Raw genomic sequence first — 25,828 nt, 5'->3', positions numbered from 1 at the left:
TAGAACATTACCTTATTTATCTATTTATTTACATGTTTGTTGGCTATTATCCCCTTGTCAGTCTTGTTTTCTGCTGTACCCCCAGCACCTAGAACAGGGCTTGACACACAGTAGGTGCTTAGTAAATATTATTTTAATTCATCAGTCAGTGGCAGAACTAAGGCTGGAATGTAGATTGTTGGCCTCTTGGCCACAAGACTGGGAAAGGAATGAGATGGGGAAAAATAAGCATATAATCAGAGAGAAAGTGCCCGCCTGAGGTCCGAGGACCTGGGAGGCAAGCTCGGCTTTGCCACTGTCACTCTGGGTGACTTGGACCACTGCCGATTTTCCCATCTGACATGTAAGGGTTGGACGAGAACCATAACTACTTCCGGGATCCTATTTCCTTTGACAACCAAAGACAAGGGTAACTGATCTGAGGGGCAGATACTTGAGGGATGGCTCCCCCATCTCCAGCTTGAATTCCCACCTGGCACAATTTGTCCCATCAAAGTTGAGCTGGCCAAGATGCGAGAAAGCATTTGACTTTATACTGAATGGCTCTAGGCATTGTCCTCAAAGCTCACAGCCTTAGGGCAGTGAAATTCTATTAGCATAGCTCTAGGGTCAGACAATCGTGCTGACTTTGGGGGTGACCTTGGGCAAGTCACTTAGCAAATGGAATCTACCTCACAGGGTTGTTGTGAGAATTCAGTGTGTATATATAGTATATGCATTCTCTCACACGTTAACATACTGTAGCACCTCCCGAGCAGCCTGGCAAGCGGCAGTCAATGCCCTTGCCCACATGCCCTCAGCCCTGAGCAGCGCCAAGACAACTCTAGTCTGGGCACCTCCTGTCTCACCTCCAAGCCTTCGCTCACAGAGTGCCCATCTGTTTTTCTGCCACTTTGACACCATCTCTGATTTGGTCCTGTCTGACATCTCTGCTCCAAATTCCCTCTGCCCTCATGCCAGTGGGGATCATGCTAGAGATCATATCTGAGAAAGCAAAGATCCAGTTGTGTTTGTGTGTGTCTCTCTGTTGGGGTATGCTGATTGTGTTAACTGTATATAGTTGTATATCAGCACTTTTGGAGTGGTTGCCTTTTAAATCATGACTGTCGATGGTATTGAATTTTAGGTTTTGTGGAGGCATAAGGTTGCTAGGGAGGCATCTGTCTCTGGGAGCATCCAAGAAGAAAAGACTGAGCCTCCCTTTGGAAGGATTGCTGGCGCCCTCAGGATGTGTATTTGTGACACCTCCAGGCTGGAAGACCCTCAAAGGCAAGAATTCAAGGAAATGTATGATGAATCTTGGCATTGCCATTGCCAGAAGCAGAATAGGCACAAAGAACTTGAGTGGTTGAGACAATCTCATCACCTTAGCCGAGTTTCCTACATTTCTGGATAATGTGTCCACTGGTGTGGGGAGCCCTGAAGGGCAGATCAGGGGTGTAGTTGGCCTGTGGTGCTTTTAGGAGGAGTGAATAAAAAATGAGTAGAAATGCCATTGTGTGTCTGTTCTTTTGGGATTTGAAAGGGGAAGAAAAAGATACTTGGGATTTTAACTGGAGCTGGAAGCCTAGACTCCTAGGTCTGAGGAAGGAAGAGACGGGTTAGGAGGAGGTGGCCGAGCGTGGGGACTCCTGCGTCCTGGGAGAGGAAAAACTCCCTCTGGGCTGGAATCAAGAGATTGTATCTCAGTTTTGCCTCTGGATGGGGTGGACCAATGACTTCTGACCTTTGGGGCTTGTGATGGTAAAGCATCTTAGCTCTAGAACCAGCTTGGCCCACTAATGCCCCCAATTTGTTCAGCTTCTCTGTAGCCATGCCCTTCTCATCCTGACTCTGGGCATGGCCACGTGATTTGCTTGGCCACTGGGACAACAGGAAACATGATGCAAGCAGGGGCTTGGACCTTGCTGATGCACTGGGGCTTCTTCTCTTGCTGCTCTCGGACCCTTGCCACTAGTGCCACATCAAGAAACCCTGGCTAATCTGCTGGGTGATAAGAGGTGTGGCCCAATCAGCCTTGACATCCCAACCCACAGCCAGCCAACCGGCTGAAACAGCTGCCTAGGCTGAACCCAGCAGAAGAACCACCCAGCTGATCCCAGACCAAATTGCTAACCCATAGAATCACGAGCTAAATAAAAGGTGATTGTTCTAAGCCACAAAATTTAGAGTGGTTTGTTCCATAGCAAAAGAGAACTATAGGCTTGTTCCCTCTCTCTGCAATATGGTTTCTTTTCTGCCTCAACATGACCCAATACAATCTTAAGCTCTGCCATTTTTAGCTGTGTGACCTCCAATATGACATCCATTTTCTGAGCCTCAGATTCTTATCCTGAAAACAGGGATGAGACTAATAGTGCCTATCATATGGAGGACATGGTGACCATTCATGCTGTTTATGAAACATGTCCATATCATAGGGCAGGACTGTCCTTCCTGGTCCGCGTGGGGTTTGGTGGGGCCATGTGACTAGCTTCATCCAATGAGTTGTGTCAGGTCACTTCTGGATCACAGCATTTAATCACCTATGTGAGACTTTCCTGGGCTCTTTCCTATGCACAGAAGTGGGCAATGTTTGAGTTGGTGGCTGCTCTATGATGATGAGCAGGACACCTGTGGACAGTGCTAGCCATGTAGGGTGAAGGAAGAAGAATCAACCTTTTGTGAGTGGGTATTTGTTTGGCAAATACTATTCCTCTCCCTCCCAACTTCCCTGCTCTACTGATTTTGGCTTTGACCTTGTGATTTACTTTACTCAATGGGATGTTAGCAGACCTGACCTCAGCAGGGGCCTTAAATGCACTTCACTTTTGTGCTCCTGTGATCTGCCAGGAGCCACTGATCCCAGAAGATTGTGGAACCCCAAGAAGAACTTGAATCCTCCTCCCAAAACTGGAGCCCAACAGCCAGAAGCAGAGCCACCCCAGTCACCCACAAACCCTTAGAAAGAAGAATGCTTGTTATGTCTCAGTTTGGGGATGGTTTGTTACATGGCATTACTGCCTATTATTGGGTTGTTGGAAAAGTCATGACGTATTTTTTTGTTTTTTGTTGCAAAAATGCGTCTTGACTTTTCCGACAACCCAATAGTTGACTAATAAACTTTGTTGTTTGAAACCACTGAGATTAGAGACTTTGTTATCATAGCATAATCTAGTCTGTTCTGATTGATGCTAGTGTTTAGCACATGCCAACTAATGGCCACTCACTAAGTGGCAGCTATTATAATGATTACTGTTTATTCATATTGTCTCTAGAAGCAACATTGTCTTCAAGGTGTTAGGCACTGCACTAAGTGCTTTTTAAGTTTCATTTCTTACAACAACCCTATGAGGTTATAACTATTTTTTTTTTTAAAGAAATTTTACTGGAGAACAATGTGTCCCTCCAGGACCCATCAGCTCCAAGTCAAGCAGTTGTCTTCAATCTAGTTGTGGAGGGCGCAGCTCCCCGGCCCACGTGGGAATTGATCCAGCAACCTTGGTGCCATGAGCCTGCGCTCTAACCACCTGAGTTAACCTGCCGCCAGAGGTTATAACTATTAATATCCACATTTTGTAGACATGAAAACTGAGGCCAAAAGAGGAAGAGGTTAATCAGGAGAGAGGATCATGGACTTTGGAATCTGACCCACCATATTGGTTTGACCCAAAGCAAGTGACACCACAGTCTGTGCCTCAGTTGTTCATCTGTAAAATAGGGATAATAATATCAACTTCTTAGAGTTCTTGTGATTATGAAATGAGATACAGCATAGAAAACACTTAGCACAGGGGCCCAACAGGGAGTTATCCTTTAATAAAAGGTGGGTTTTTCCCTCTCTTCTTTGCGAAGAGGGGGTTTCCAAGGGTTGAGCCCCCTGAATTTTGCAACCCACCTTCCCAAGATGCATCACGTCACAAGGACTCAGGCTTGCTCCGGTTAATCTGTTTAATTTATAGGCACATGGGGAGCTGCAGCCTGAGGACAAATGGAGACCTCAAGCCACACATTCCTCAGTTCTTCACTCAGCTCTGCCAGGGGGCTGGGGGGCTGGAAGGCAGTCTGCTCGGCGGAGGAAGTAGAGATAGGAGGCTGAGGGCACCTCGGCCCCAGGCTTGGTGTAGCAGGCACTCTCTGTGGCACAGCCCCGAGTGGCAAATCTGGTGTTGATGATACCTGGGAAGGGGATTTCAGAATGGAGTCAGGCCCCTGCAACCCCTCTTTCCTCATGACCCAGGAGTCTTTGCCTCTGCCACCTCCTCGCCCCATTCTCTGGGGCCACCATCTTCCCTAGAACCTGGAAGCATGGGCTTCCAGTTCTGGGGCACCTGTCGTCCCCGCCAGAAATCCAGGTGCCCCTCACCAGCCTGTACGTTGCCAGCGAAGTAGATGCAGTGGGTTTCCTGGCCAACACAGTGGGCTGCCTTGGTCCCTGGGCACGTCTCCTGGAAGGGTACGATGCAGGCGGGGCAGTGGAGGCCATTCTCAGTACGGTTGTTCGGGGGAGCTGGGGATGAGAGTGAAGTATAAGGTGCAAAGGGACATTTAGACCCTTCCCCCAACCTCACACACAACCCTGGGAACAGCGGTTGCTAATGGACACTGCATCTCCAGTTGAGGAAATGGAGGCTCAGAGCAAGCGAGGTGCTTGCCCCATGTTACAGCACGCAGATCCGTAGTGGGCCAGAGCACACACAGTGGGTTCTTGGGGCAGGCTGGACGGGACTCCCGATGTAGGGCTAAGCCGGGACTTACGGGGCACTGAGCCATGGTTGCAGCCATCGCTCTGGCAGCAGTGAGTGTTGGACACCATGTAGTCCTTGGGGCCCATGGTGGTGGATACAAAGCCCGAGTAGCAGTCACTGAACTTCATGCAGGCCTTGTAGGTGTTCACTGAGTGGCGGCCCTCTGCGGGAGGGGGGAAGGCAGGGAGGGCTGGGCTGGCATTGACTCTCCCAATCCTACAGCTCCCTCACCCCCTGACTGTCTGGGGTGGTCTCTTCCAGCCTCCCCTCCCCCCCCCACGACACAAGCTATATCCCCATCTGCCTGAGGAAAGGCCCAGAGTAGTTTATTAGGTAGTTCTCCATGCCCCACGCCCCCCTTTGCCATAGCCCCTAGTCAGCCTTTGGTGGTCTCTTGCAGTTCCCATCGCCAAACCCAGGTGTCTGCCTGACATGGTCTCTTCCACGCCACCCCACTCCATAGCCATCCTTTCAAGTTCCTGCAGGTAGCAGTCTTTCCCAGGCCGTCTGTGGCTATCCCCATGCCTGCGTGAGATGCTTTCTTCCAGCCTTCATGACTTTCACCCATACCCCCAGTCACTTCCAACACACCCTGGAATGCCTGACCCTCCACCCATCACACTGCAACACCCATATATCTCCCTCTCTAAGGTGGTCTCGTCCAGGTTTCCCCATGGCCACGCCCCAGACCTCCCACAGATGGCCTGTTGCCGCCCTCTTTGGCTACCTCCTTAAGTGTCTCTGCCTCAAGTGGTCTCTTCCAGTCTCCACAGCCTTCCCCCTCCCCACCGTATGGTGGTCTCTTCTAACCCAATCCAAGGATTTCCCCTCTTGACACCACCAAAAGGTGTTTTTTCCCCCAGCCCCTCTCCCACCACCCCAGGATCCGTATCTCCCTCCCTCCTAAATGGGTGTGTGTGTCTCTTCAAGACTTTCAAGTCCTTTCCCCACCCACCAACGCTGGTGGGTGGGACTGCGTGCAGTCTTCCATCCCCCCTCACTTACACACCCCCTTCTGTCAGGATGGTTCCTTCCTACACTCAAGGTAGCCCTTTCTCTGTTGTCACAGCCTTCATTCCCACACCTTGCCCCATCATCTAGCCGCCTGTGACTAATGGTCTATTTCAGCTTTCAATGAATAATCCTCCCCAATCCCTTCCATTGCTCTTCATCTCCCCCATCCTTTCCCAGGTCTGGGGTGGTCTCTTTCATTTAAGTCATCCCATTCTCTCCCATTGTACTTACTGGCCTCCCCTCTGCCCCATCTCTACTTCTCCTCCATACTTCAGGATTATCTTCCCTCTCCTGTCCGGTGTGGCCCCTTTTATGTCTCCCTCCTACCCCAATATCACTTCTCCTCCTCCTGTGAGGAATGGTCTCTTCCAGCCTGCACTACCCGCCCACGATCCCTGGGATAGTCTGTACCTTCCTCCTTCCCCAAATGTCCTGCCTGGTCACATTCCTCCCAACCCACCCGAGTTTCTTTCTTCTCCTCTATCCCCCCACCTCTTGCCTATTAGATTCTTCCTCTCTCACTATTCTGTTCCTCACGTCTTTTCCTCACCCCCTCTTGCCTAAAAAAGGCCCTATATTTGCCCCTCCCCATCTTATCTTTTGGAAGGTCTCATTTTCAGAAATCCCTGACAACATGGTTTTTATAGCCCCATTGAATTCACTTCCCTCCATCCACCTCGAGATAGCCTTTCCCTCTCCTCTGCCCGCCCACCGCCCTTCCGTCACACATGCCGGTCCCCTGGGTCTGACGCCAAGCGCACGTACTAGTGCTCGACTCCCCCACGATGACGACGCAGGCGTCCTTGCCGGCCTCGCAAGCCTTCATCTTTCCGCTGCACGTGGTCCCGGAGCCCCTGCAAACTTCGCAGCTTAGCGGGCACCCTGCAGTGTAGAGGGCGGGGCTGTAGTCCTGGGTGGTGTGGTCTTCGGACCACGACTTCCATTTCGGCTTCCAGAGGGAGATGCGGACGGGGGAAAGAGCGGACTTTGGGGTCTGAGGAAGGTGGGATGGGTGTCCTCCTGATTGTTCTTGGGCGGAGCACTGACCGCAGTCTGGGGAACTGTGCAGGGCTCTGACAAGGACGCGCTCGTGATGCCAGCAAAGCTGCTTCTTGGGGCGGGAAGCGACTCCACCACAGAGCCTGTTTACTTAATTACAAGGCTGGGGATTTTGGACGCCAGGGTCCTCTGAGAAAGCTCATGGACAGGGAGGGGTCCTGGTCAAGGTTTTCATGGACTTTTGTGAAGCTTCAGGTCCAGCTTTTTGGACCTGGAACCCTTCTCCTTGTAGGTACCATGTGTACGTCTTGTAAACAGTAGGAACTCTGGTAGGGGTACTTGGGGCTGGGGTCAAAAAGGAGAGTGAGGACCAGGAGGTCTGAGTGCACAGGCTCCTTGGTCCTGAGAGAGGAGGCACCTGGGGGCCAGACCCCTGGGTCCTGGGGAAAGAGTGGCCTGAACTCCTGTGTCTAAGGGAGGAGGGGCTGGGGGCTTGAACTCCCTCAAGTCCAGGGTGAAGGGAAATCTCCCCTTCTCCCAGTTTTTTTTTTTTAATTTTATTTAAATCTTTTCCTTTCTAGTCATGCTGTCATCTGATTTTCTAGAATTCAAATGTCTTATTTTTGAGACAGAAGATTCAGAGCCCACCAAACCCCCTGGTTTCTCAAAGATCCAATCACATGAGCCTTTGAGCTTTTCCTCCCTTGGGGCCCGAGGCTTTCTCTTCCTTTAACCCCATGAACCTGAATTCCCAGGGCACCTGCTCTGTCCCCTTGGAGGACCTTGCTGAATGCTTTCTCATAGTCCTCTCTTTCTTGAGGGTCCCAGGAGTCCAGGCCCCTGGCCACTTACCCAGACCAAGCAGGGTACAGAGCAGCATCAAGGCCAGCAGGAACATCCCAGGTCTCGTGGAGGGCCTCATGGTGTGTGACCCAGCAGTCCCGGGTTCCCAGCCCTTATAGGAAGCTGAGGAGGGGCGGGTCTGGACCCACCTTCACCCTGGGGTGAGAAATAGCTGAGTTAAGATCTCAGGGCAGGCCTCTGCAGCTCGGGGTTGAGTAAGTGGAACCAGAATCCAAAAGGGACATGGGCTCAGCCCGCTCCTTCACGGGGACCCTCGTCAGACTGGCTTCCAGTCCCCGCTTCCATCAGGACCCAGAAGTTCACTTTTCCTGTTTTTTCACATTCCCATTGCCCTCCCCCTCCTTTTTTTCTGGCCTGAAGCTCGAGGTCAGAGTCAGGTCACTTGATTCCCTGTAGGTGTAGAGCAGCTACAAAAGCTGAGATTCTCCTCTCCCTTCTCTTTCTTCCCAAGGATGTACCCTGCGTGGGTGGAGCTCTTCCCTGGGAGCACCCAGCATGTCTGTGCTCGTTCTGCGGGGGCCCAGGGGCCTTGTCTCCTCTCCCTTTCATTCTTCGTGGGCTTGGCTTATACTCTGTTTTGTGTTTGGGCTGTCTCCAGCTCCGACCCTGCCTGAGGGTGCACCTCTGGGTCTCACGGGGGACGGAACAGAGGGGTGCCTGTCAACGGGCAGGGACAGGCGTGGTAGCAGACAGATGCCCACAGATCACATTGGAAAATTGAGGCATGGGTGGAAGCCCTCTAGGCTGGGTGTGTGTGTCTGGTTTGGGCTCATGCTTTGTGTTTTACTTAAGTGCTTGACCCACTCTCTCTTGGCCTCAGGCATAACCCTGGGAAAGATCTGAGATTGTATGTGTGCGCGCGCGCGCGTGTGCGTGGTGGGAAGCTAGCGGTGAAAGAGTGTAGCCGCAGGAACCGGTGGCGGGAATCCTGTTGCTGTAAGTTTCAGGCTTCTGCGAAAATCCAATTGGGTTTGAAGTCCTCTCGCTTTCTAGGCTTCAGTTTGGGCGGTGACTACGACGTCCAAGGAGAATGGCGAATTTCTTCTAGGGACCAATCCCGGAGGCCGCTCCTGTTGCCAGGCGCCCGAAAAGCAGGCTGTTACCATCACCAGGAGGAGGGGCTAGCGAGCGGTGGGGCCAGAGAGAGGCGGGGCTAGAGGAAAAGCTCGTTGCTAGGGAACTCAGTGCCTCTCTCCCGAGAGGAGCGACTGGGCTTGCGCGGGGTTGACGCGCGCGCCGGCGCGCCGCGGTTTGAAAGGCCCGAGCCTTGTGCGCTTGCGCACTTAGACGCGCGCCGGGAGCACCCCCTTCCCGCCCCCAACTCGGACCCTCCTTCTCCTTCGGGTCAGACGGAGGCCCCTACGTTGACATGCCGGAGATCCGCCTCCGCCATGTGGTTTCCTGCAGTAGCCAGGACTCGGTGAGGGACTGGCGTGGGCGAGATTGAAAGACGTAAAAGAATTCCACAAGAATTCCCCAGGGAATTCCACAAGCCGTAAAGGGGTTCCACAAGAACTTCTGGAGTGTCAGTGGGAACTTCATGGAAGTTTAAGGAGGGTCATGGGAGGATTTCCAGGAAGCTAGAAAGGAATTCTGGGAGAGATATGGAATAGGGGGACTTCTGAGTGTCTGCGGAAGTTCTGAAGAGAAAAGGAGGAATAGGGGGGGCTTCCTTGGAGAGGCCATAGGTGAACTTCCAGGGGAAAGTGTTGTAGGGGACTCAAGGCAGAGTGTGGCGGGTTAACGGAGACACTTAAATGTGGGGGTCGCACAGGGCTTGGGAGGACTCCAAGGAATAATCTGAGAGCTGGGGACCCAACTTTCGTCTCTGTACCCTAACTTTCTCATTCCTTTTCTTACCTCCAGACCCACTGTGCAGAAAACCTTCTCAAGGCGGACACTTACCGAAAATGGCGGGCGGCCAAGGCAGGCGAGAAGACCATCTCTGTGGTGCTCCAGGTGATCCTGTTCTACCGCCATCTCCTTCCTAGGAGTCTGGAGACCCAGGGTTCAGACTGGGGAGCCAGGTGGCAGTTGAGGCACTTTCCCTTTTGGGCCTCAGCTTCCTTACAAGGCAAATGGGCATCGCGATGGCTGTGCCCCTTAGCAGAGGAGAAAGGTGATCAAAGGATTAGGCCAGGGATGACCATAGGAAGCAGTGTATGGCCAGGTAGGTTCCTGCTGGGCCGCACTTTCCTCAGCTGGAAGAAAATGAATCGTTCCCATGTATCTTGCCTTCTAAAGTCAGCGGGCTCAGGGCTGGAAGGTGTCTCAGGAGGTCATCTAAGCCAATAAACCCCGTTTTAAAGATGGGGAAACTGATGCAGAGGGAGGGGAGAAGTGAAGGGGCCAGTCTAAGCTATCATTTCTGGAATGCTGGCCAGATTTTTTTTGAGTAAGCTCTCACCTTATCTGTACCACACCCCTGTGAAGTTGGAGGGAGGCCAACAGGAAAGGGTGCTTTATCCTGAGATGGTTCCAGAATTCCAAATAGGCTATTCCTGTCAGGGAGAAGAAACTAGTGGGAGAAGAGAGCTAAGTGTGTTTTAAGCACCTGCTCTTTGCCTGGTGCCGGCCTGGGTGTTTTACCGGCATGATCTTGCTGTTCACAAGAGTGGTGTGATGTAGGGGCCGTTGTCACCAGTAATAAATGGCAGTGCTGAGACTTGAACCTACAACTGAGTGTTTTGGTGCTGTTAACTGCTTTGTTGTACTGCTGGGGTTGGCAAACTGCGGCTCGTGAGCCACATGCAGCTCTTTGGGTACGTTCTGTCTCAAAAGTTTGCCAACCCCTGGAAGAGCCAATCGTGTCCCTCACAACAATTTAAAAATTACTCGAGAGCCATAACTATATTTTTACATAATCATCATTATGTGAATAATATCCTTTAAAAATGTTATAAGTGAAACTATGATAGTTTTATTTTCATTTTCAATTTTACTTCAGAGCCTGCTGCTCGCGTGCCGCAGTTTGCTAACCCCTGGCAGCTCTTCTGTCTCAAAAGTTTACTGACCCCTGTCGTACTGCTTCGTGTTCACACTGGCTTTCTTGATTTGGGCCATATTTCTTACTTCTGAATGCAGAGGTGCTTGGGGAGGGATGTCGGGGGCAAGGCTTATGTGATTTCTGTTTGATACTGAACATCTCTCTCTTGCCCAGTGCTTCTGAAAAAGTTCTGGGTCATAAAGCCTTTTGAGAATCTGAGGGGTCTCTTTCCAGTAAAAGTACACAGTCCTATAAGAGTTTTTTGAATGATTTTAGCATAGTAATAATAATGGCAGCTAACATATATTCAGTGTTAACAACTGCCAGTTACTGTTTAAAACACCACAACATGGATTAACTCACTGAATCCTCAATAAATACCCCATGACCTAGAGTTTATTATTATCAGATGAGGGAACAGAGGCCCAGAGATGGTATACAAATTGCCTGGAGCCAGTGTTTTTTTTTTTTTTTAAAGATTTTTATTGGGGAATTGGGGGGATGGGAACAGCGCTGGGGAATTGGGGGAGGGGGAACAGACAAGTTGCTGTCATTTTGTTCTTCAGTCTAGTTGTGGAGGACGTTGCTTCACTGGCCCAAGTTGGCACCATCATTGCGCTCTTCCCGGGCGAGGCAGACCAGTCGCCGGCTTCTGGATGGCCGCTCACTGCGGCTGCTGGCCACTCACGCTGGCTGCTGGCTACACACGGTAGCCCATGGCAACCCACTGCCACAGGGGCTGCAGCCTATGCTGTCGCCGGCAACTCAAGGCAGCCCAGCTCCAGGTTGAGCTGTTGTTCAGCATCGTAGCTGTAGAGGGCAGTGTCACTGGCCCTCATATGTGGGATCCGAACCGGGGCCCTCTGGCGTCCCAAGCCAGTTCTTAACCATCGCGCCACTCGGCCGGGCCTGGAGCCAGTGTTTTAAACTGAGGGAGATAACAGTTTGCTGCCGGTTAATCTTGGGACCTGGTAAAGCCCCCAGCTCTCCCTCTCACTCACTCTGTGACCTCAGGCAAATTATTTCATTTCTCTGAACTTGTTTTCTTATCTGTCCATTGGGAATAATGAAATCCAAGCCCAGGGTTTATTGTGACCATTCGGTGACATAATGTCTGCACAAGTGCTTTGTCAACATGTGGGTGTTTGTGTAAAGGGAGGGATTCATGTTTTTATTACTGAGTGATGATTCTGCTGGGCTCTCTTATGATCAGGTGACCCCAGGAGAATCACATCCCATTGTGTACCCCAGTTGCAGTGGGAACAGAGAGACTGGAGGCAGAAGAGACTGGACATGGGGGTGAGGGAACCAGAGGGGCCAGAATGAGGCACAGGGTCCTCTGCCCTGGGAGACTGAAGGAGATATTGCCGCTGTCACTGAAATGGGAAACCCGGAGAAAGGACAGCTTGAGAAGGTGATAGGTTCAGTTGGCATGTCCAGGTTTGATGTGACTTTGGGACATCCAAGGGGTGACATCCAGGAAGCAGTTAGAGATTGGACATGGAACTGGAGACAAAGGTGTGGAAGTTGTCAGCACAGGAACAGGACCTGTAGACTCAGGAGTGGATGGATTCATTTGTTCATTCATTCATTGAATAATTATTTATGAAGCACCTTCTACAGGCCAAGCTGTTATAGATACCGGGGCCATGTAGCAGTGGACAGCACAAGACAAACATATGCCAGTCCTGTGGCGCTTTCATGGTAGAGGGGAAAGTCACAACTAAAATGTAAGTCAGCTGATGAGTATTGTGGAGGAAAATTAAACCGTTAAGAGGAATGGGGAGTGCCTCAGCTGGGGGAGAAGGCAGTGGCAAGGGGTTTCTATTTAAACTGGGAGTCGGGGAAGGCCTCCCTGAGAAGGTGACATTTGAGCAAAGTGAGCTATGCAGATACCTGGGGAAGAAGCACAGGCTCCTAGGCAGGCTGGTGCCTGGTGTACTGGAGGAATAGCCAGGAGGCCAGTGTGGGTGGAGTGGAGTTAGCCAGGGGGTGAGAGGTAGCAGATGAGCTAATGGGGTGGGGGTGGAGGGCCCCAACACACTTAAAGCTTGAAAGCCATTGTAAGGTCTTAAGCTTTTGCCCTGGGTGAGACGGGAGCCACTGAAGGGCTCTGAGCCAAGAAGAAACGTAATCCGACGTAGGTTCTCACAGAATCCTGTGTTGAGAGGAAACTGCAGGGCAACTGCAGGAGCAAGCATCATTGCAGTGGTTAACTTACCCCATGTCAGACGCCCTGTGGAAAGCTGGATTGCATTTGGCAGTTGCCAATATGCAGGGTGACTTGTCCAAATTCACCGAATGTTAATTTTGCTGCTTTTTCAAGCAAGTTATGAGGCAGAAATTTCTGGACACCAAGATTTGTAGACTAATCCGTGGGTTTTCCTACTACCTGTATTTTTTTCCTCCCAACTATATTATAGAACATCTGAATATTATCACACTGGGTTAAGCCCTCTGCTTGTGACAGCCTCACACACCTTTTTTGTTTGCTTAGGCCACCGGAGGCTCTGTTACCAACCCATCACCTGCTCCCAGGAGGGGATGTCCTACCTCTTTGCCAACTTCTGGGCCAGAGGGGATGGCTGGGCACAGTCCAGGTGTAATTCTGGTGCCCCACTAGAGGTGCATTCTTTAGAAGAAATATTCAACAGCAAGGTGGCACAGGTTTCTTTGTTGGTTTTCAATGGGTTTCTAATCACTAATTTTGCCATCGTGGCATTTTAAGTTGTTTTTTACCTTCTTTTGATATGTATGTAGCATGCTTACAGCAAAGCACACAGTTCCGGGAACCCTCACAGACTACACAACCTGTGTGCTGCGCACCCAGATCAAGTAACAGGGCATACCCATCCCCCCATTTCCCCCCACCCTTCCTGTCACTACCCCGTACAAAGGTAACCACTATCTTTTTTTTTTTCTCCCCTTGCTGCTAAGAGCACGTGCTCTCACCATCTCAGAGGCAGCTCAGCTCGGGTGCAACTCAATGGCCCATGTGGGAATCGAACCAGCGACCCTGTTGCTCAGAGCTCGTGCTCTTAACAACTGAGCCACTCGGCCAGTCCCATCTTTTTTTTTTTTAATTGGGGAACAGTGTGTTTTTCCAGGACCCATCAGCTCCAAGTCAAGTATTGGGTTGTCGGAAAAGCCATGACGCATATTTGCAACGAAAAACATAAAATACGTCATGACTTTTCCGACAATCCAATAGTTGTTTCAATCCAGTTGTAAAGGGTGTGGGGATCGATTTGGTAACCTTGGTGTTATGAGCACTGCACTCTAACCAACTAAGCTAACCGGCCGCCCCGACTCCAAGTTGAGTAGTTGTTTCAATCTAGTTGTGGAGGGCACATCTCAGTGGCCCATGTGGGAATCGAACTGGCAACCTTGGGTTATGAGCAGTGCACTCTAAACAACTGAGCTAACCGGCCAACGCCACCATGATCCTGATTTTTTAACAGCATTGATTTGTTTTGTCTGGTTTTGATTTCATATAAATGGACTCACACAGTATATACTTTTGTGTCTGGCTGCTCTCACTCCACATTATGTTTGTTAGTTTCATCCATGATGTTGGGTGTAGTGTTGGATGGTTTATTCGCATTTCTGTGTAGGACTCCATTTTTGGAGATAACTACTGTGGTTTTGTCAACTGTACTTTTTTTTTTTTTTTTTAGCTGAGCCATCCTGCCACCTGTTGGCAACACAGCTTGGGCTGGGACTCGAACCGCTGTTGCTCAAAGCTCCAACTGTACTTTCTGAATGGTTATTATATGCATAAGGTGCAAAATTCAAAAGGGCATACACTGAAAAGGTCCCCTTCTCCGTCTGCTTCCATTCCCTCCTGCCCCCTCCCCCGACTCATGCTACCCAGTTTTTCCCTCCTGAGGCAACCACTGTTAGCAGTTTCTTGTGTGGCCCTCCTGGGTCACTCTGTGCACATATAAATATAGAAATCCACCTCCTCCACCCCTTCTTAAAAGTACATAGTATATACACTGTTATCCCCTTGCTTTTTTTTTTTTTTAATATATTTTGGAGATCCACTGTCGTTGCATAAAGCTCTACTTTACTCTTTAAAATGCTTCATGACATTGCTTTTCATGGATGTGGAACAATTTTTTTAATAGGATGTCTCCCAGGAACTGTGCAAACCTTCCAGTCTCATTCGTTTCACTGTCATGAATTGTGTCTCTCTGAGAAAGGGGCACACAAACCCGGGCCACAGATGACACAGAAGGGCCATCTTGTGCAGAAGCCCTTCTCCTAACAGCTGACGCTTAACTGAACACTCCTTCGCTGAGATAAAATTCACATAACATAAAATTCCACATTTTAACCATTTAAAGTGTGCAGTTCAGTGGTTTTTGGTATACTGACATGTTCTGCAACCATCACACTGTCTAATTCAGGACATTTCCATCCCCACTAAAGAGAAACACCGTAACCAGTAACAGTCATTCCCCCTCCCCCCCTCCCCAGGTTGCCCCTGACAACCACTGGTCTACTTGCTACTATGAATTTGCCTATTCTGGACATCTCATATAAATAGGATCATAAACTATGTGGCCTTTGTGGCTGGCTTCTTTCACTCAGCACAATGTTTCTGAGGTTCCTTCATGTTGCAGCATGTCGGTGCTTCATTCCTTTTTACAGCTAAATAATATTTAATCGTACAGAGATACCATGCAATGTGTATCCATTCCTAATAAGTTGATGGACATTTGGGTTATTTCCATGTATAAATGTTTTTATAAGAAATGTTTTTATTTATCAAAAAGAAGAAATACAAGGGGGTATATTGTGTGTTTAAAGTAGACGTAGTTATATATGCGATGAGAATCATTCATTTAAAATACAAAAACATACATCATGCTAGTTGTAGGGCCGTGTTTCCTATTGTGGGGAAGGTAAGGGTGTTGAATTTTTACAACGATTGAAACAGAGGCGTTGAGAAGGAGTGTTGTTGGTTTATTGTCAGGCAGTTGGGTCCAAATTTCTCTGCCAGTCATTAACTCTGCCTGACATATGAGCTATTTATTTAAACTGCCTGAGCCTCAGTTTCCCCATCTATAAAACTGGGATAGTGACAGATCCTTCATCCCCCTAAGGTGGTTGTGAGGATTCAGGGATGCCCAGCCCAGGAAGAGCTCTTCCAGCTCGGTAGGCAGAATAATGGCCTAAGGGTTGGCCATGTCCCAATCCCCAGAACCTGTGAATATGTCACTTTACATGGCAAAAGGGACTTTTACAGTTAGGATGAAATTAAGGATCTTGAGATGGTGAGATTAGCTTGGGTTATTTGGGGGGCCCAATGTAATCACAAAGGTCCTTATAAGGAAAAGAGGTAGGCAGGAGAACCAGGGTCAGGGGAGGAGATATGGAGATAGAAGCAGAGGGTGGCTGATGCCATCTCTGGCTTTGAAGCCGGAGGGAGAGACTATGAGCCAAGGAATGCAGGCAGCTTCTGGCAGCTGGAAACAAAGCAAGGAAACAGATTCTCCCCTAGAGCTCCAGAAGGAACGCAGCCCTGCTGACACCTTGATTTTAGTTCAGTGAGACCAAATTTCAGACTTCTGACCTCCAGGTCTGTGAGGTATGTTGTTTTTAGCTAGGGAATTGGTGGTAATTTGGTACAGCAGCAGCAGGAAACTATTATATCAAGCACCTGGCACACAGTGAGAATCTGAAAATCTTAACTTAGATAATCCTTTTGTGACAGATGGGGACACTGAAGCAAGTGACTCATCAAAGCCACTTGTTCAGGGAGGGCAGACTCAGAGTTATAACTCAGGGTGTTTGTTCCTTTGACAAATGATCACTGGGGGCTTGGCTTCCGATCCATCTGCTCATCAGTCCATCAGGAACGTATTGAAGGCCTTCTGTGATAATATTGGGTTGTCGGAAAAGTCATGATGCATTTTTGCAATGAAAAACATAGAAAAAATACGTCATGACTTTTTCAACAACCCAATAGTATCAGCTCACATTTATGGAGTGTCTGCTCTGTGGCAGGCACTGTTCAAGGAGCTTTGTAGGTATTCCTTGTTTGAATCGTCACAGCAACTCTATGAAGTAGAAGTTGTTACTGTCCCCATTTTATAGGTTAGTACACTTAGGCTCAAGGGGTGAAATGAAACTGTTTGCTCCAGGATCACACAGCAGTAAGTAAGCAGAGCCGGGAAGGACTAGACACTGTTCTTGGCGTCAGGGACACAGTAGGGAGTGACTCAGATATTGCCCCTGCATTCATGGAGCTTAAAAGCCTGGTCGGGGACACAGATGCTAGACAAACACAAATTAAAATAATAACTATATGATATCAAGTGGTGATGACGAAGAAGAATAAAGAGGGTTAGGGAATAGAGAGTAGCACCTGGTGGGAGGTGAGCGAGGCCACTTTGGTTGGTTTGAAGAGGTGACATCTGAGCAGAGACCTGACAGATGGAAGGAGCCAGCCATGGGAAGGTTTGGGGAGAAGTGGTCGAGGCTGGGGCATGACAGGTGCAAAGGCCCTGAGGTGGGAAGGAGCTGGCCTGTTCTCAGGATAGAAGGAAGGCTGGAGTGGCTGGAGGCAAGCCATCAAATGTGGTAGGCTGGGAGCCAAGAAGTCACACTGAGGCTTCTTGTGTACCTGGGCAGCTCCCGGTGCAGGGCTCATAGGTGGAGAGCTGGGAGCAGCGGTGGAGACAGGCAGAGTCATCAGGAGGCCAGCTTGCTCAGCCTCGGGAAGGCCCTTCCCTCAGCACTGCCTTTCTCTCCAGCACACCCGTGAGGTGGCGGAGGAACATGCGTGGACCCTAGCCAGCCTGCCTGGGCTCCAGTCCCAGCTCTGCCGCTCACCAACTGTGTGACCTTAGAGAAGTTACATAACCACTTCCTGCCTCCTTTGCTCACGTGTAAGAAGGAGATATTAATAGCCCCTGCCTTGCAGAGCCGTTGTGAGGAGAGAAGATGCGTGCATCCCGTGTCTGGCACATCGTGAGCAAGTAGATGTTCGCTGCTTCTGTTGAGGTTGTTATTATCTGTGTCATCTGAACTCCCTTTAGAAGAGGGATTATTATGACGGCTCTCCCCTTTCACACATGAAGCTGTCGTTCAAAGAGGCTGTACGTCACCCAGGATTGCACACTTGGAAATGGCAGGACTGGATTTGAACCCAGGCTTGCCTCACCTCAAGTCCAGGTTCCTTCCTCCCATGTAGGGGTGCTCCTGTGTGCAGCCTTGTGCAGGCGATGTTGGGGGGACCTCCTGACTGGGAGGTGATAGGGCAAATCGGAGCATCAGATGATTCCGGGGGCGGAGGCAGTGTAGGAGGTGGACTAGGCACCCTTGAAGGTTGGAATAACTTGTCATTCTTGGATCCAAATACAGGACCCCCAAACTAGCAAGCAGGAGACTTGCCTCAGCCGTTTCTAACTGCCTTCCATCCTCACGTGGCTTTCTGCTCCCTTAACTGTCAGAAGGGGATAGCAGGTCCTTTGGGGGAAGCCTTCCTACAGGTAGCTTTTTCCTTCTATTGACAAATAATTATTGAGCATCGACTAATAATGCCTCCTGACTGACAGCAGTAGAGTGCCTATTACACACCAGCCCTGTGGTCATAATATTTATGTGTATAATTCTAGATAAAGTGATCATCCCGATTTTACAGATGAAGAAACTGAGGTTCCAAAAGGTTAGAGGTCATATAGCTAGTGTGTGGCAGAGCTGGGATTCAAACCCAGGAAGCAGTGGTGAACAAAACCAGACCAGGCCCCTACCCTCAGGGAATTTCCTCCGAGTCCTGTGCGATTGGGGGTGGAAAACTCTGGCAGGTGCTACCAACGAGAGCTGCATGGCAGCGGGTTATAAGCTGATCTAACAGAGTCTGAAGGAGTCGGGGAAGCTGTGTGGGGGTTTAGGCATTCAGTGAGTATTTTTTGAGCTCTGACTCTGTGCCATGCCCTGTGCAGTGTGCAGTGGACACAGTGGCACCACTCAGCCCTGGCCCCTGCTGTCACAGACTTGCCATTGCACGGAGACATGGCAGCTCCGATGGGGGTCATTCCACTCCCTAGGTCCCGCAGTGAGCCCAGGGGCAGAGCAGGCACTGACAGCGGGCATTCCCTGTCCTGCAGTTGGAGAAAGAGGAGCAGATACACAAGGTGGACATCGGGAATGACGGCTCAGCCTTCGTGGAGGTGCTGGTGGGCAGCTCGGCTGGAGGGGCTGGGGAGCAAGACTACGAGGTAAGCATGACCTTGCAATGGACCCCAGGCTGATCCCTGCCCCAGATGCCCCATTACTACTTCTTCCCCGGCCTCCTGGGTGCCAGGTGGGGTGGAGATGAGTCACACCGACCGCTGCCCTCTGGAGAAGCCCTGTGTACAGAGGAGACAGGTGATAAGCTGTGCATGGCCGGGAAGACCGAGTTTGCCTTGTGGTTGCATAAATAACCAGAGTTTGGTTCCATTTTATTGCTGAATCGTATTCCACTGTGAGCATGTTCTAAGATTCACTCACTGTGAAAACCACTTTTTAAGAGATATTTGCCTGTACTAGAAGCTACCCCAGATGTTCCGGCAAATTGAGATTCCGCATTGTGTGGGATGCCTCTGTTAGACACTATTTTCAAAAAATGTTTACAAGAAGGAATGCCTTTTGCTGTATTACAAACATTTAAAAAGTCAGCACAATCCATTTTTTTACTGGTTGAATTAATTAAATCTGCATTGATGAGATCATAGTTAGCCAGCTAGTTAATCAACAAAATGTCTTTGGGTAAAAATAAACCTACTGTGATAAAGTTTACAGTTTTAAGTGAACAAACCAGTTTTCTACAAGAGACGTTTTTTTGCTTGTCGTGACAAATTGTTTTTAATTAAGGTATATTTTACATACAATAAAATGCACAGATCTTAATGTACAGGTCAAAGAGTCTTTGACCTTGTGTCACGGTCCCCCAAATCAAGACATAGAGCATTGCCAGCACCCCTGAAAGTCCCCTCCTGTCCCTTTGCAGTCATTCCTCTCCCCAGTGCAGGCACTCTCTGATTTCCTTTCTGTCATTATAGACTAGTTTTGCCTGTCTTACAATTGACTGTAAATGGGATCTTACAGTATGTCCTTTTTTTGTGGCTGACTTCTTTCACTCAATGTTCTGTTTTTTGAGGTTCTTCTTTGTGACGATGTCAGTGGTCCGTTCCGCTTCATTGCTCAGTAATTTCCACTGTAAGCACAGACCGCAATTTGTTTTTCTATTTTGTTGATGGGTGTCTGGGCTGTTGCCACTTTTGGACTATTATGAATGCAGCTGTTGCAACGTTCTTATATAAGCTTCTGTGTGGAGATTTCCACCTAAGAGTGGAATTGTAGGGTCTTAGGGTGGATATATGTTTTATTAATCTTATTAGAAAGTGACAGTTTTCTACAGTGGTGGTACTATTTTATTGTCCCTTTAGTGGTATATGAGAGTTCTTGTTGCTTCACCTCCTTACTTATACTTGATACAGCCTTTTTAATTTTAAAAATTTTAGCTATTCAGATGGCGTGTTGTGATATTTTATTTTGTTCTTTCTTTATTTTTTTCAGCTGAGCCATCCTGCCACCTGTTGGCAGCTCAGCAGCAGCTCAACTCGGGCTGGGAATTGAACTGGCGACCCTGTTGCTCAGAGCTCGCACTCTTGAGCAAGCTCTTAACCAACTGAGCCACTCAGCTGGCCCTGTGGTATTTTATTTTCGCTTTAATATGCATTTCCCCCGACAAGTTATGATATCGTGTAACCTTTCATGTACTTATTAGTCATTCATTTGTCTTATTTTATGAAATGTCTATTTGAGTCTTTTGCTTATTTTTTATTAGGTTGTTGGTCTTTTTGTCATGGGCATTAACCATGTATATTTTTCAGAGTCTCTTTTTTCAGATATGTGTGTTGCAGATTTTCCCCAGTCTGTGACTTGCCTTTTCATTATCTTAACAGTGCCTCTTGATGAGCAGAAGCTGATAAAGTCCAATCTATCAAGGTTGTTTTTTTAGTACTTTTTGTGTCCTATAAGAGATATTTGTCCCAAAGTAATGAGAGTCCCAGTATTTGCTGTCACTGCTGTAACAAATTACCAGAAACTCAGTGGCTTGAAACAACCAACACAAATTTATTATCTTACAGTTCTGGAAGTCAGAAGTCAAAAATCACTCTCCCTGGCTAAAATCACGGTGTTGGCAGCGTTGCATTCCTTCTGGGGGCTCCAGGGGAGAACCCATGTCCTTACCTGTTCCAGCTTTCAGAGGCTGCCTGCATTTCTTGGCGTGTGGCCCCTTCCTCCCTCTTCAAAGCCAGTGATCACATTACGCTAACATCTGCTTCCTCATCTCTTCTCTGATTCTGACTCTTCTGCCTCCCCCTTTCTTAAAAAGTCCCTTGTAATTACTGTGGACCCCCCTGGATAATCAGAGTAACCTCCCTATTTCATTGCATCTGCAAAATCCCTTTTGCCATATTCACAGGTTCCAGGGATTAGCATGTGAGCATCTTTCGGAGGAGAGCATTATTCTGCTTTCTACCATCTCCTGTGTTTTCTTCTAGAACTTTATATTTTTAGCTTTTACACTTAAATCTCTGATTCGTTACAAATGAAGTTTTGTATAGTGTGTGAATAGGGGACAAGCTTCATTTCGTCCTGTTTGTTTTTTATGTTTGTTGAAAATACCCCCTTTTTTTTTTTTTTCCAAAAATTTTGTTGGGGAATTGGGAAGGGGAACATTGTGTTTTTCCAGGACCCGTCAGCTCCAAGTCAAGTTGTTGTCCTTCAATCTTAGTTGTGGAGGGTGCAAGCTCAGCTCCAAGTCCAGTTGCCGCTTTCAATCTTAAGTTGCAGGGGGAGCAGCCCACCATCCCATGCAGGAGTTGAACTGCAATCTTGTTGTTAAGAACACGCGCTGTCACCAGCTGAGCCATCCAGCTGCATGTTGGAAGCTCAGCGGCCACTCAACTCAGGCACAGCTCACTGGCCCATGTGGGAATCAAACCGGCAACCCTGTTGCTCAGAGCTTGCGCTCTAACCAACTGAGCCACCTGGCCAGCCCCGAAAGTACTCTTTTTTTAAAAAGACTTTTCTTTTCCCATTGAATTGTTTTGACTCTTTTGTTGAAAATTAATTGACCATATATGTGTGAATTTCTTTCTGTTCTCCATTCTGTTCCATTGATATATATGTTTATCTTTATGCCAATACCACACTGTCTTAATAGTAAATATTGAAAACAGGTTGTGTTGGACTTTCAACTTTTGTCCTGAAGATTTTCTTGGCTACTCTAGATCCTTTGCGTTTCTTTCCATATAAATTATAAACATCTTGTCAATAGCTTTCAGACCTACAGGAAAGTTGCAAAAGTAGTACAAACGATTCCCACATACGTATCTGCAATCAGATTCCCCAAATGTTCACATATCTGTACAGCAGTCACCACTTATCTTGTTTCACTTTGAGGTTCCACTTACCCACAATCAACTGCAGTCCAAATATATTAAATGGAAAATTGCAAACAATTTATAAGTTTTAAATTTTGAGCCATTCTGAGCAGCTTGATGAAATCTCGAGATGTCCTGCATGAAACATGAGTCATCCCTTTGTCCAGCATCTTCACACTGAATATGCTGCCTGTCCATTAGTCACTTAGTAGCCATCTTGGTTATCAGTTGTCATGGTATCACAGTGCTTTTTGTTCAGGTAACGTTTATTTTACTTAATAATGGCCCCAAAGCCATTCACATAAATTTTATTACAGTATATTGTTATAATGTTCTATTTTATTATTAGATATTATTGTTAACCTCTTACTGAGGCTAAAGTACTATCCAACATAGGAAAAAATACGTCATGACTTTTCCAACAACCCAATATATATGTACCACATCTTCTTTATCCAACTGCCTAATGATGGGCACTTAGGTTGCTTCCATGTCCTGGCTATTGTAAATAATGCTTATCCTCTATTTCTCTTTAATAAGGAAGGCAAATCTTTCCCAGAGGCCCCCCAGATAATATCGCATTGGCCAGAACTGGGTCATGCACACGTCCTTGGACCAGCCATTGGCAGAGGGAATTGCATCACTTAGACCAATCACGGTTCATCCCTTCGTGTTGGATGCACAGCTCTTCCACTCTTGTTCAAAACTACCTGGTCAATTTTGATTGTCATTTGTTTGTTCATCATATTTTGAGCATCTCCATTTACTTCTTTAAACTATTAAAAATACTTTTATATTGTGTGTTTGATATTTTCAATATATGTAGCCTTTGTGGGTCTGAGTATGCAGCTTGTTTGCTCATGCCTCGTGTGTGTGCGTGCGTGTGTGTGTGTGTGTGTGTGTGTGTGTGTGTGTGTGTTTCTAATAGTTAACTTCTGTGCTTTGAGAATGTATCTGTGAAAATCTTGGAGGACTTGGTTTGAAGTACATTCCTCCAAAGAGGATTTGCCCTGGTGTCAGGTGACACTGTATCCATGGGACCGCTTAAAATGTTCACCTTGGGTTTTTCTGTGCAGATAGCTAGTATGAATTTTTTTTGCTCCAAATCCTTGAGAGTACAAACTCGTGATTTGGAGTTCTCCAGAGAGGATTTTTCATCTTCTCTCTGCTGTGCTCCGAGCTGAGGCCTCCCACGGACTCTCTCCCCAAGTCACGTTTTCCCTTAATTTCCCCACAGAGGAGTGGGCCAGCTCTATGTGATCTGGTGATGGTCTCTGAGGTACTTGTTCTTGCTTGGAGCCCTGGCTTGGTCTTCTGTGCCCCCCTGTCACCATCCCTTAGGACTTTAAAATCAAGCTCTGTGCCACCCAGGGCACACACCACATCAGTGCCACCTGCTGTATCAGTCAGGGTCTTGCCAGAAGACTGAAACTACACCAGAGAATTTAACAGAATTAGTAACTAGGTATTGAACTGAAGAGGCAAGAAGACTAAGTTATGATGAAGTGAGTGCCGGAAGCAGCTGCTGCCCCCGAGGTTGGGGAACAAAAGGAAAAGGTTGAAATTATTGAAACGCAGATGTTTAGAAGCTTGAAGATGGGGTTCCATAGAGCTGAAAATCAGACCCTGAGGAGGGGACGCTCATCAGCTGACACAATTGTCCCCAAGAGAGACTGGACGAGGCCGGTTCTGCAAGGGTTAGGAAGCTGCAAACTGGATTGATTGGTTGCCACAGAGAAGGAGCCACTGCAGAAGCAGAGGCAGAGGCGGATCTGGGGTAATGCTCACCAGATCTGCAAAAAGCCCATTCCCGCCTCCCTCTTCCAGCTTTGCAACCTCTCTCTAGCTCCCCCTGTTGGCAGCCTGTGAGGAGCAGCTGGAAAAACAGAAAGGTCCAGCCTGGCCCAGCACCCCAGAGCTGAGCGTGGAAGAGTGGGTTTGAGCTGAGAGAATCACTTAATAATTGGCATAGCCCCCCATCTCCTTGAATTCTGCTCTCTCATTTCTGGCCTCTTATAATTCCCCTTGCTTTGCCTCGGAATCAGCCGTGCATTTCCAAAAGGTGTTTGAATATCGTGAATCTTCCTTGCGGGAGGGTTCCTTAGGCCGTGTAGCCGTCTGTATGGCCAGATGTGGAAGAATTTAGAGGAGGATCATTCAGATCTGAGTGTAGAAGGATCCCTCTGGGGCTTGACAGGGAAGGACTCACCAGAGGCCCAGAAATAAGAGTCTAGAGGCCTCGAGGCAGGCTGCGGCGTGAGCTGGACCTCGTTACTCGCTAACTTCTACTCGGCCACCTTCCCTCTTCCCAGCCCCTAGGATGCGTCGTTTAAACCAGCCCGCCCTGCTTCTCATTTGCTGTACGTTCTCTCAGGTCCTTCTGGTCACCTCGTCTTTCATGTCCCCTTCTGAGAGCCGCAGTGGCTCCAACCCCAACCGCGTTCGCATTTTCGGGCCTGAGAAGTTGGTCCGGGGAGCAGCCGAGAAGCGCTGGGACCGCGTCAAAATTGTTTGCAGCCAGCCCTACAGCAAGGTACCTAAGGTGGGAGCTGGGGATGCAGGGTCCTGGCTGAGGAGAGCGCTGAGGGGCCCATATTGAGTCGCAGAGGGCTGGGAGGACTGGACAGCTGGGACTATGAGGAGGCCAGGTTCCTGCATTTCCTGAAATGGGTTTGAGAGCCTCCCCTTATGTGAGGCTTTGCTTCCTGGAGGGAGTCCAGGACAGGTGAACTTCAGGACCTTAGAGGGTAATCGGAGGAGGGGCAGCTGACGTGTTAGGGGGGTCGGCCTAGGAGTTAAGAGAGTGGGGTCAGATGCTGGGTTCAAAACCTGGCTACACCACTTCTTAGCTGTACGACCTTGGGCAAGTGACTTCACCTTTCCGGCCTGTTTTCTGATCCTTACAGGGTTTCTGTGAGCTAGGATGCTAAGCTGTGGTAATGAGACCCAAGTGGTAATGACACCACACAGTATAGGTATCCTTACCCATGGAACTCTCCTGGGGAGGTGTTTGGCTGGTCACCCAGGGACCCACGCTCCTCCCATCTTATGGCTCTATATTCAGCTGGCAGAGGGGGAAAGCTAATGCGTGTAATGCGTGTAGAAGGCTTAGAGCTGTGGTGACCCAGAGTTACAGCGCCATACAGCTTGATGTTCCATGGTCAACATTATCATCTGGGCGCCTCCCTAGACGAGGAAAAGAGCCAGAGAGCAGTTTCCCTAAGTGAAAGGGGCTTGGGGCCCGGCCTTGGTCCTTGGCCAGACTCCCTGACCCCCGCCCCTCCTTTCCCAGGACTCGCCCTATGGCCTGAGTTTTGTACGGTTTCACAGCCCCCCAAACAAAGATGAGGCAGAGGCCTCACCCCAGGTAAGCTCTGCCCACCCCCCCCAAGGAGCCTTCTCCCTGCTTCTTCACCCCCACCCTCCAACAGCCCACCCACTGCACTGACCTTGTGGGACCTTAGAAGGTGACCAAGCTCGGCCAGTTCCGCGTGAAGGAGGAGGACGAGGGTGCCAGCTCCCTGAGACCAGGGGCCCTCTTCTTCAGCCGGATCAATAAGATATCTACCAGTAAGTATGGGAAACTTGAGTCCTGAGTGAGTATAGGTTGGGCACCTAGACTCCTGGGTCTGAGTGGCTAGGGGTCTGAACTCCTGGATCTGGGGGAGGTAGGGTTGGGGCCTGGGTTCCTGGATCTGGGGGAGGAGGGACTGGGGGCCTGGACTGCTGGGTCTGAGGGAGGAGGGGCTGGGGGCGTGGGTTCCTGGATCTGGGGGAGGAGGGGCTGG

The 25,828-nt window shown here is 48.9% G+C and overlaps 3 protein-coding genes and 1 long non-coding RNA gene across 6 annotated transcripts in view; 3 read left to right on the top strand and 1 right to left on the bottom strand.

The window, feature by feature from the left end:
- IRGQ (immunity related GTPase Q) overlaps positions 1–1,495 on the top strand; it is a 7,084-nt gene extending 5,589 nt beyond the window's left edge. The window contains exon 4 of the mRNA XM_019626283.1: positions 1,127–1,495. The gene's annotated coding sequence lies outside the window, so the exon portion shown is untranslated. The remainder of the gene's footprint in view (positions 1–1,126) is intronic.
- Positions 1,496–3,903: 2,408 nt separating this feature from the next.
- On the bottom strand, positions 3,904–7,956 carry PINLYP (phospholipase A2 inhibitor and LY6/PLAUR domain containing). The gene is made up of 5 exons (XM_019626288.1): positions 7,593–7,956; positions 6,507–6,623; positions 4,738–4,890; positions 4,346–4,489; positions 3,904–4,158 (listed from the first exon to the last, which is right to left on the bottom strand). Exons 1-5 carry the CDS (start codon positions 7,660–7,662, stop codon positions 4,004–4,006), a joined length of 639 nt encoding a protein of 212 aa, XP_019481833.1. The 5' UTR covers positions 7,663–7,956; the 3' UTR covers positions 3,904–4,003.
- An 893-nt stretch (positions 7,957–8,849) lies between these two features.
- The window catches only part of XRCC1 (X-ray repair cross complementing 1), a 24,330-nt gene continuing 7,351 nt past the window's right edge, over positions 8,850–25,828 (top strand). Inside the window, exons 1-6 of one of the 3 annotated variants that reach the window (XM_019626281.1) lie at positions 8,850–9,024; positions 9,471–9,563; positions 18,711–18,821; positions 24,415–24,573; positions 25,333–25,407; positions 25,505–25,610. In XM_019626281.1, the coding sequence (XP_019481826.1) occupies positions 8,974–9,024; positions 9,471–9,563; positions 18,711–18,821; positions 24,415–24,573; positions 25,333–25,407; positions 25,505–25,610 (595 nt within the window). In that variant the 5' untranslated portion in view covers positions 8,850–8,973. Of the gene's footprint in view, positions 9,025–9,470; positions 9,564–17,507; positions 17,605–18,710; positions 18,822–24,414; positions 24,574–25,332; positions 25,408–25,504; positions 25,611–25,828 lie in introns of those variants that run through there. The other 2 variants (XM_019626280.1, XM_019626282.1) reach the window with 2 other exon arrangements.
- LOC109372811 (uncharacterized) lies at positions 20,261–22,841 on the top strand. Its single transcript, XR_002122098.1, has 2 exons — positions 20,261–20,299; positions 22,581–22,841. It is a non-coding gene; the product is annotated as an uncharacterized LOC109372811 (long non-coding RNA).

The sequence above is a fragment of the Hipposideros armiger genome, unplaced genomic scaffold (genome assembly GCF_001890085.2).
Source record: "Hipposideros armiger isolate ML-2016 unplaced genomic scaffold, ASM189008v1 scaffold_664, whole genome shotgun sequence".
Taxonomy (NCBI): Eukaryota; Metazoa; Chordata; class Mammalia; order Chiroptera; family Hipposideridae; genus Hipposideros; species Hipposideros armiger.
This window is presented reverse-complemented; position numbering and strand designations above follow the sequence as displayed.